The 11038-nt window shown below is 38.3% G+C and overlaps 1 protein-coding gene across 1 annotated transcript in view; it reads left to right on the forward strand.

Annotated features, from left to right (window-relative positions):
- Positions 1-6237, forward strand: part of POLR3A (RNA polymerase III subunit A) — a 56685-nt gene extending 50448 nt beyond the window's left edge. The window contains exons 27-31 of the mRNA XM_065407797.1: positions 416-580; positions 1336-1500; positions 1883-2014; positions 3439-3571; positions 6092-6237. Coding sequence (XP_065263869.1) covers positions 416-580; positions 1336-1500; positions 1883-2014; positions 3439-3571; positions 6092-6237 — 741 coding nt within the window. The remainder of the gene's footprint in view (positions 1-415; positions 581-1335; positions 1501-1882; positions 2015-3438; positions 3572-6091) is intronic.
- The last annotated feature ends 4801 nt before the right edge of the window (positions 6238-11038 follow it).

Genomic DNA, 11038 nt, shown 5'->3' on the forward strand with positions numbered 1-11038 from the left:
CTATGAGTTTGTCAGTTCTTAGCTAATGCCAGCTCTGGCACTTGGTTTACTGGCATTACAGTAATATCTCTTTATTATTCACCCACCTTGTGTGTCTAATATCCTGGGACTGACACAACTGCAATAACACGGCAAACAGTTTAGTTCTGTGTCATATTCAATAAAAGTTCACCCTTATACAACGCTCCAGTGAGACTGAAGTGGCATCTGGGCCTGTGTGGATCATCTGCAGAGGGGCTCTCGGAGTGAAATGTGCTATTTTGTGATAATCTGCAAGCATTCCATTTGTTAGCCCCATCCAGCTGTGATAGTATCCTGGTTAATTAGTGGAGCAGAAATCTGATTTCTGCATGGCTGAAAGATTTAAAATGGTTAAAGGACATATTTTAATATTCAAGGAATCATTTTGCCACAGGTGAATGCAGAGACTGTGCGATATTCTATCTGCACATCTAAGCTAAGAGTGAAGCCTGGGGATGTTGCCGTTCATGGAGAGGCAGTTGTCTGTGTGACCCCTCGTGAGAATAGCAAGAGTTCAATGTATTATGTCTTGCAATCCCTGAAAGAAGAGCTACCAAAGGTAAGTAGAATCTCTTCCTTTTGCAATTGGTAACTGCTTCAATTTGTATGTGGGAAATACTTGTGTTTCTAGATTGTATTGAGTGTCAATATGGTCTAGTTGTCTGAGTCCAGAACTCCTCGGTTCTAATGCCAGCAATGCTGCTGGCTCTTATTTCAGCCTTAACATTTCCTGTGTCTCTCCCCCTACATAAAATGGAGATTGTAATATTTTTCTTACAACATTCTTACGAAGTATGTTTGATCATAAGACATTTTGAAGATGGAAAGTGCTATTTGAGTACCAAATTTTCTACCACTTAAAAATACGGCAGGTTTTGAAAGGAGCCCATAATAAAATCTGTCAAATGCATTGCTAAGCTTGTGTGAGGATCATGTCTAGTTTAGGTTTAAACATAGTTGCAAACAAAAACCTGTAACTGACAAGGTGCATGCTGAGTGTCATACAGAGGAAGAGGCAGAGATCTGTAGTACATCTGATTTTCTGGACCCCCTAGATGTGGGGACAGAGAAGACTAGTTATAAAACAGTAATGTAGTGAATGCCCCTCTTACATGTCTCTCTGGAGCATTCAACACATAATAGAAATCAGACACTAATACTTATTTTAATGTTCAGGCCACTGTATAAAAGTGGAGTTTTTAAGATAGCTTTGAGGACTGATTTAAAGCCTTAAATGTAAGTGTTCTCACGTTGTCTATTTAAAGCTGCATGGACAGGACAAGTTGAGTTTATACAACTTCTTATTTTGAAAAGATTGTAGTGCAAGGTATCCCAGAGGTGTCTCGAGCGGTCATTCACATTGATGAGCAGAGTGGCAAGGAGAAATACAAACTTCTGGTGGAAGGTGATAACCTACGAGCTGTCATGGCCACCCATGGAGTCAAAGGAACTAAGACCACTTCTAACAACACTTATGAGGTAATGCTCAAGTGTGTCTTAGCACTACTTCTGGCTGCATCTTGTTTCCTACTTATGCTCATTTACAGACAGTTAATGCAATTTACAACTGATCACTTCTACTTTCACAAGTAACCTGTCAGTGTGTGTATTATCATAAAAGGCTAATTCAGCTGCCAACTTCAATTACTTTTAATGAGCAAATGTTTTTATTAATTCAGGTCGTGTTTTTAAAAAAAAAAAAGGGTGGCGGGGTTGGTAGAATGTGCATCCCAGGAAAATCACTTCAGATTTTTCTAGTTAGATCACTAAGAAAATCTTCAGTCCCATGTGCAAGCAAAGAAATGTTTCAGCGCTCCAAGCACTTCACTTCTTCATTTATCCAACATGATCTCTCTCTTAGGTAGAGAAAACACTAGGGATTGAAGCTGCTCGAACAACCATTATCAATGAGATTCAGTACACTATGGTAAACCATGGTATGAGCATTGACAGGAGGCATGTTATGCTGCTATCAGATCTGATGACATACAAGGTTTGTGCTGCGTTCTTTTTGCTCTCTTTATCCAAACTATCTTTATAGAGGCAATAGAAGAGCTTTCAGCTGAGGAGTATTAATAGGCTGTATACTGAAGTAACTGCTAATCACACTAATTAATCCCTGTGACTGAGTTGATATCTCAAACTTAAATGGTGACTTAATCCATAATTTGAGAACAGCAGTCTGTTTGAAGAGCTTCATTTAGAGGTTATGGGTGTCTTTATTTCAACTGATTGGCACGTTACAATAAAGAGCATAGGGTTGGTGTGGGCACCCAAGCATGTACACTGCTGTGTATATCTGTTCAAATATTTGAAAGCACAACAGCTGCACTTCATAGCAGAGGGCAGGGTAGAGTCCTTGCAAATGGAAGCAGATTACATAATGGAGTATGGACTAGGGTTACAGCACTGGCCATTTTGATGCAATGTCAGTACTCCTCAGGGAAGGAAAATAGCTATCCACATCCATGATAATGTATGTTGACTATAACCTAGCTGTATTTGTGTTAATGTACATAATGGAGCAAATCCTTTCTCACGTGTCAAGCTAGAGTACAGGAGTTTAACGCAGGGGAACTTTGCCCTCCGGGAAAGCAGCTAAGGAATTGTAGCTGTTCCGTGTTTCCTGAAGCTGCAGGGCAGTTACTGTTGCACCTTTGGGACTGCAACAGCTTCTATACTGGTTGTGGCACCTTTCTAAAACTTTGTCTGCAGCAAGCCCACAGCCCCACTTTCCATTTAATTGGAGAAGGGGCACAGAGTACAATGTTGGTAAGCTTGTCAGGTTTCCAGAATCCACTTCTTTCCCTTACCCTTCTGTCCCATGTATCAGAACTGTACTAGCTCCATTATGAGCAAGGTGCTCTGTAGCAACATGAGTTAGAAACAGGATTAGATCTAATATGTTTAAATTCAAGTGGATTTTCTAAGGTGACTAAAATGGAGGATTTGCATTATCCAGTCATTTTACACTTGGAGTCAGCTTTATCGGCCAACAATAACTGACAGTCTCCACTAAGTTCTTTATAGCAGCCTCCACAAAGATGGGGTTTGTTTTGTTTTGAAGTGGTTGATTAATAGTTGAACATTTTTCTGTCATCCATATGCCTTTTTTGATTCGCACCTTTTCCAATTTCCTTGGCATCATAAAGTTTCAAGCGATTTATAGCTGATCCTACAGCCTATGAATAAAAGTTTTTTGGTTTTATTTAAACTTTCATTACTACCAAAGCCTTAACCTTCAAAAGACTTAAGCATGAAGCAGCAGAACAGAGGCTACACTTCAGACTGTAGACTTTTGTTCAGTACTGTTAAAATAAACTATACATTTTGTCATATCCACTTATTTTGATTCTTCAATAAATTTAACCAAACCCTTGGAACCATGACTGTCTTTTTGTTTCTGCATTAATCTAGGGTGAAGTCCTGGGCATTACTAGGTTTGGGCTGGCAAAAATGAAGGAAAGTGTGTTAATGCTGGCTTCTTTTGAAAAGACTGCAGACCATCTGTTTGATGCTGCCTACTTTGGGCAGAAGGATTCTGTGTGTGGTAGGTATTGTAGGTTAGAATGTAGCATGCAGTATTCACTCATCTGCAAAATACTCTTAAAGCGCGCACGTTTGTGTGTTTGTGTATGTTGCCCACCTGCCAAAGCTTTCTGTGTGCCTCCCAAAACACTAAAATGAATCTAGGTCATATGCTAGAAGCTTCAGAAGTGGGGCTGGATAAAACATCTTGACCCCAGAAGTCTGACAGACACTACCCTAGGGCCACATCCTGTTCCCATCCAAAGATGTTAAAGTCAGTTGGAGCCCTGCCTGTGCTGCTGGGAATTAAATTTGTCCCTTGGGATTTTTTTTTCCCCTTAACTAAATGAAATAGCAGGAAATTAGTCCCTCTCCTTAATTACCTAGCAAGATCGGTGTTCTTGTGTTCACTCTACAAGTTTTGTTGAGCATTACAAAGACCTAAAGCGGATTAAGGAAAATAGTTCCCTGTTTTGTTTTTAGGCTCCCTTTTTGTTTGTACTTTAAAGTGCTGTATATATCTGTGATACTTTGAATAATGAATAATTATGATGGGTTTCATCAACTGCAACAAGAAAACCCAGATGGCCAAGGGGCTTGAACTCTTAGGCACTCAAAGGCCATGGGGATAAACAAGGTATAAAATCCTAGCGAGAACTCTTGTTCAAACAGATAAAAGCTTTTTAGTTCACCTTCAAAATGTACATGCATATTTCGAGGCTTTTAAGTTACTGAACTAATATCAGTTGCAGCTTTCTCTTATTCCACTGAACGGATGAAAGGCACAAATAACTAAAATTAAAATGTAAAAAAGCTGATGCAGTTTTCTAGTACCTTGATAGTTAAATATTTGAGTTTTGTCATTTGATTGTATATCCTTTCAATCCCTTAATTTTAAGTTCTCATGCATACTCTATACATGATTAGAAATCTGTTTTTTTCCCATTCTCTTTCCCCATCCAATTTTAGTTCAGTTTAGACAGTTATCTACTCAATTAAGCTAAGGAGTTGGAGAGGCAGGCAGATTTCATTACAACTCTAGTTATCTTGACTACATGTTAGTTCAGAGCCTAGCATAGTGGAGCCGTTATCCCTCATTAGGGCTTCTGGGTGCTACTGAAATATAAAAATACTAATATAACAGAGGCTTCGTTTGGGATGTGTTGAAAATATAGAGCTGAATCCACTGACTTCTTTGTGGATAGAAACGCTTGTGAATAGATGGAGATAGTTTTGAAAGCTTGGCATGGCTAGTCCATATTTTAAGAGCTGTCTCTTTTTCTAGCCATCTGTGCCTACCTTGTGATTGACTTTTATTAATGTTTGTTTTCTTTGCTGTGATTGTGGTTAAAGTGAGGGTCCTATGGTGAACTTGCTTCATCCTGAACGGTATGGAAAAGAAAATGTTTGTTCAAAGTCCCCTCTGACTGAGTTTCCCTCTTCCTCAATCAAGATTTTACTAAGGACCTTTTCATGCTGCCCTCTTCCTGTAACAGTTTAGTTCAAATAAGGAAATGGGATGGACAACATTTTCTTATTTCCAAATGTAAAGAGGTAGTATTGGCAGTTTTTCTTACAGGCAAGCCGTGTACAATCACATGTTCATACGAGTAGGAAATATAGGTACATCGTCATTTTGGTTTGAAGGGCACACGTTATTGCTGTTCATTATTACTTGAATTATTGTAGTGTGTTGGGTCCCCAGTCATAAGCCAGGATCCCATAGTGCTAGGCTGTAGAAACGCAGAACAAAAATACAGTCCCTGCTCCAAAGAGCCAACAATCCAAGGAGAGACAAAACACTGCTTTTTATTTTCATGTGTAGTAGTTGAAATCTTTGAATATATAGTAATTGAAGAGAATATATAGTAATTGAAGAGCAGTGTTCTAGGAGTACATATCTAAAACACAGTAATACAGCACATTGCTGAAAAGTTAGGAAATAACCTTGTGCATGTACACATGTATTGCATGCATTCATGACTTCACTTCCAAACCATATATTAACTGACACATCAAAGGCACGAGGGCTCACTTGAAAGCTAAATCCATGGCAAGATTGATAACTTTCAACACATGCACTTCTGAGTCATCAAAATGCAAAAAAAAATTAATCAGAACAGCTGAAGTGGTGAGAAACTCCAGACTTCATTTCACTTGAAAATCTGTCAGCCTAAGAGAACTTTACCAGACTGCACAAAAGCCTTGCCGCTGTGACAAACAGTAGACAGGTCAACATGCAGGATAAATTCCCAGCAGAGTTTGGTTCATACTTAACAATAGGCAGTGCCTTGTTCACTGTAAATTCCAGTGTCAAACAAAGCTATAAATCCATTTTTATAACTGAAGCTCCTTCACTGCTGATGGTTGGCAAACGAGAAAAAACATGTATTGGTTGTGATGAACATCTTGCTTAACTGTGTCTGGTGGAGAGAGCTTTTGACATGTTTGGCTTTATATGTAAGGTTCTAACAAGGTTTTGCTGTACAAGTAATTTTAGAAACTTTTAGTCACTTAACCCTGTGGTTTTTTTCTCTCCTAGGTGTTTCTGAGTGTATCATCATGGGAATTCCAATGAACATTGGAACAGGACTTTTCAAACTGCTGCACAAAGCAGACAAGGAGTCAACCCCTCCTAGGAGGCCCCTTATTTTTGATAACGAATTTCATATTCCACTTATCAAATAGGAGCTACGCAACACCAGTTTGCAAGAACATGGTATAAAGCTTAAACTAAAGTGTTTTTACTACACTCATCTCAAAATAAGTTTGAGCTGTGACTTGGTAAATTAAATATTGTCATAGGAGTTGGGCAGTTGCTCACTAGTTGCGGATACAGACTTTTAAAGGAGAATACTGGTCTATACAGAGAAGTAGAAATTGGTTTAAAATGAATGTCCGTTGACTATGCTTAGTTGCTAATATGCAAGAATTTTCCATGCTACAAATATTAAAAGATGCAACACACTGGCTGGAAGACAACTGGAGGAATTGTTACATTACTTAAATACTCCCAAAGCGTGGTGGTTGCGGTGTAACAGGAATTGACTTTCTTTTTCCTATGTCCTCACAAATAAAAACATCCATTTTCTGACAGATACACTCAACTTCTTGGTGTTGGGAGTTGAGGTGTTTCAAATACAAAGCACAGGTGCAATGACATTGGTGCCTTTAGAAGTGGAAATTTTTGGACTGCTATACTAGAGGATCACTAGTAGAACTGGTTAAATGACTACAAAAGGTGCATATAAGGCGGTTACAGCTAAGAATTATATGCTAAAGCATTAGGATACCAGAGGAAGGCAAACTTTCAATCTAATAATTTCTTTACAAAAGAAATATAATTGCTATTAGGTTTTACAAGATGTATTGGTCCATGCAACATGAAAAAGCAGTGTAAGCAATTTGTCTACAAGAAAAGAGCTTTTTGCTCAAGGAGACAGTGTCCTTTGTGCTGAACCTACTAATTGAGATTGGCAAAATGCTGAAGTAAGACATTATTAAATAGTGACAGAAATATACTGCCTTTTTGCCTGAAAATCATCTCTGCAGTCTATCTTTCCCTTATGGTTTATCGCTGCATTACTGAGCTTGACAAGAGATGTAACATTGTTTCAGGTGTTCTCATGACAAGGCTAAAGAAAATTCAAGTAGCACGTGATAGTTTGTCAGTAGATGTTGATTGTAGTGCGGGATAGTAGAAGGTACTACTTTTATCAGGGTTTTTTTCCCCCAAAGAGCAGGTGATTATTGCTGTATATGCATGGTCTGCTGGTCTGTAGACATGAAGACTTCCTGTAAGCAAAATCCTGGTAGCAACACTGACTAGTCAGGAAAATAAATCTATACTGAATAACTGTTCTCTGGGTTTACACTAACTAAACTTGGGAAAATGGGGGCAGCTGAACATGAGGGAGGGATGTACAAGACGCATGCACTGTATGTGAGGTTGTAGTACAAGATCTAGATGAAGATAAAAGTTATACAGTGTACATCTGAGAAATCTGATGCTTTGTAGTATGTGAATAGCCATTAGGATTCTTAGTGTGGCAGGTTATTGTACCTGCTATGTTCTCGCAGTGCTGTCTAGGGTTTTAGTTTGCTTTTATCAGTACAACTGAGCTATTTTCTCTGCTCAGATTTGACAAAGGTTTGTTCAACACGCTGATCTGTGAATATGGGCAGGGTGTATGTGGAAATGGCCTTTCAATGGGAGCTGCAGAAGTCACATCTGCAGTTCCTAAAGATGAGGAATGAACACTAGAAGGTTGCATTGAATGCCCAATTCACACCACCTTGTTCCTCACCCAAATGCAGAGGTATGTATTAGTAAAAGTATAAGAGAACCAGACTTTGGGAGGCATATACCAGAAGACCAACTCACTTCTATTTTGTTTGTGTAATGTGAGTGACTGAATATTGCCATTGTTAATAGAAAACAATGCTGTCTAATTTCTGCACGAAACTCTGCCTTTTGTATTATCATTTCCATAAACTCTCCTTATACTAAATTATTATTTGATGCTGTATATTCCTCCCCAAAGATTCTGTTCCAGTGAGGATTTAATGGAGGTTACAAAATGTGAAGCAAAGCTGGCATTAAAGGTTGAGAGAAGGCTTTTGTGTACATGGATGATACACAGCTAACTTTTTTCATGGTATAGCATGTGTTATATTGCCGAAACTGTAAGCATGTGGCAACCTTATTTTTGTAAATGTCTCATAAGTCAGCCAAGCTTCTTTGAACTTTGTTTTGTTTTTAAAATGAGTAAAGTAGAAGTAGAAAAGTCATCTTTCATGTTTGGTAATGAAAGAACTGAAATATAATTGCTTAATTCTAGTTAGAACAATGCCTTTACTTTCCCTTTAACTCATTGGAGTAATCTTCAGACTGAAGATACACTAAAACCATTCAATATAAATACAATATTCCTGAATGTACACTGATGATATGGGGGGGGAATTAACTTTTAAGAACTGTTTTTTGTTTGGTTTTGTTTGTTTCTTTGGTAAGCAATATTGCCTGGAAGCAGGCACAGCAAATTTGCTTCAAATACCTTCATAACTTGGGTCAGGATGGAAAGGAAAATGATAGCCTTCAGAGCAGCCTCCTTAACTTCTAAGGCTAAGATTGTACAATCATGAACTGAAGCCAGCTCCGTGTCTACATGCTGCTTGCCTGGGTGTGTCCAGAGGTGACTTGGTATCTGGCACGGGGTGCATGTGCACTGTGATTTTTATTACATTCCATGGCCAATAGAAAGATACAATGCTGTGTTAAGAGAATATTAGCCCTTTTGTCTGTAGAGTCTGAGATGAAGCAGTGATTTCTGTACGTGGAGGTGGATGAATTAAAAAAAGAAAAGACCTAGATGAAAAGTTATTGCTACCCTAAAATGTGAATCTGTGGCTTTTGGGTGAACTACTGAGGCATATCCAGTGTAGGTTCAGGCAGGATAAAAAGAGGACAAATTTGGAGGCCTGCAAATCACTAGTGTAGAAATTGGTACTAAAGTCATTACAAGCCACTCTTAAATATTTTTGGAAAGCAGTAGCAAAATGCAACCTGCAGAGTAAACTTGCATACTTCAGTTGGATGGCCCTCTTGCAGACCAGTAGTTCTGGTCTGGGGGGGGGAGGAGGTATTATTTTAAGGATATGACTAAGACACAAATTGAGGGATAACAAACTCCTCCTTGCTGCAGATAAATACTTGAGTGTAGCATGGAAGATTCTTGTAGTACTGTACTGTGTTGCTGTGTATAAAGATTTTTTCTAAAGATGTAATTTTGGTGGGCTTTGTATTGGAGCAAATTACTGCTTCATTTTTTTGTAAATATGCATAATAAAACATTTAACAACTTAAACTTTTCGGTGCTCTGTTCTAAGCATGCTTTAATGGTCTTCACTAAATTAAATACATTGCTTATCCTAATAATAAGAGGAAAAAGGAACAAAGGAGAAGTTGAAATTTTAGGTCTGCTTGCTGATGCATTGGTGGTTACGCTCAGTGAATTTGGGAGCAAATTACTGATGGTGACCTGGCCTCTTTCTCCTTCATTTATTTAAAGTAATTCAGGCAGCTTAGAATTATCAGATATTTTAAATCATTTTCCAATAACTGGAAACAGATCATTTTGAAGACTTAACACAATGCTTCAATACTAGAAAAATACTTGCATTGACAAAAATTACAGTTGATGTTGAATATGTAGTGCTCCGTACATTGAAAACATGAATGGACTCCTTGCAATTGATTCATGGCTGGAAAAAATGTGTTGGCTACAGGCCTTTAAATTCAACCTGCTGCAGTGCATTTCCGCAGCTAATCTTTAATGTCCAATCACATCTTATTTTTGTAAGGCGCCACTGAACAAAGCTCTCTGTGATACCTTACAAATACAGTACGTGGGAATTCAGGTCTGCAACGCAAAACTTGGAAGTCAATTCATGAATACTAACGAGAAACTAGCCCTACAGAAGCCTTCTCAATCTGGTGTTAGACAGCAATTGAAGTAGTGCAAGATCCAGATGTTTCCTGCTCTGTACAGCAGATACAAACTGAGTTAAGCACGAATTTATGTTGAATGCCCCTCCTAACCAGACTGTACTTGACAATCTGTTCAACCAAAATATATTGAATATTGATAAAAATAACAAAGGGAAATCCAAAAAATTAAACTTGCTAATCAATCTTGTACTAGGTTTCTAGCTTTGCTCCTAGGCAGTTATTTGGGAGTTTTATGGTCAATTCAATAAAACCAAACTAAATTTCAAAATACTTCACCAGGATTCTGGTGAGACTCCATCTCTATATTTCTCACTTCATTTTTTTAAAACCAAATTGATGTTGCAGGATCTTTCGTCTCAACTTACACCAGACCCATCTGGTTGCAGCCAATAAGTAATTGTTTCAAATGCTGACTTAATTGTCTAGTGAAAGTTCCAACAATGGGACCCATCTGATCAGTAAATTAAACTTTCAAAAATTATTTCCTTTTGTGATATGGTTTTAGGAGTTCCGGGTTAACAGATAATCCAGAACATAACATTTCAGATTGCAAAAGTATCATTGCAATCCATGGTATTTGTGATGCCCCAGAATTGGTTATGTGCTGATTAAGTAAGGACACCTGTGAAAATAGTGCTCCAATACTATAGCTAACACCCCAGAGCCAGGGGGCTCATTAGATATAACAGCCTTGCAAAATCTTGTTCACCAAATATGCATAGGAAGCTTTCCTGTATGTGTATGACCAATGCATCCAGCTTCTGCAGAGTACAAGCACTTAAGGTCTATGATTACAAAAGAATCTCAAATATGATAGTGTAACCAATGCTGCTGCAGCCAAGCCATTGAGAGCAACTGTAGCTATTGCACTGTCAGGTTGAAGGGGGAGCGCTCCTCCCTCTCAGTGTTGCCAACCTCAAGCATTAAAAATCATGAGACTGTCTTTAAAATCATTTCTTTTTTAAAAATTGGGTTTCT

Source organism: Emys orbicularis, chromosome 7 (genome assembly GCF_028017835.1).
Source record: "Emys orbicularis isolate rEmyOrb1 chromosome 7, rEmyOrb1.hap1, whole genome shotgun sequence".
Taxonomy (NCBI): Eukaryota; Metazoa; Chordata; order Testudines; family Emydidae; genus Emys; species Emys orbicularis.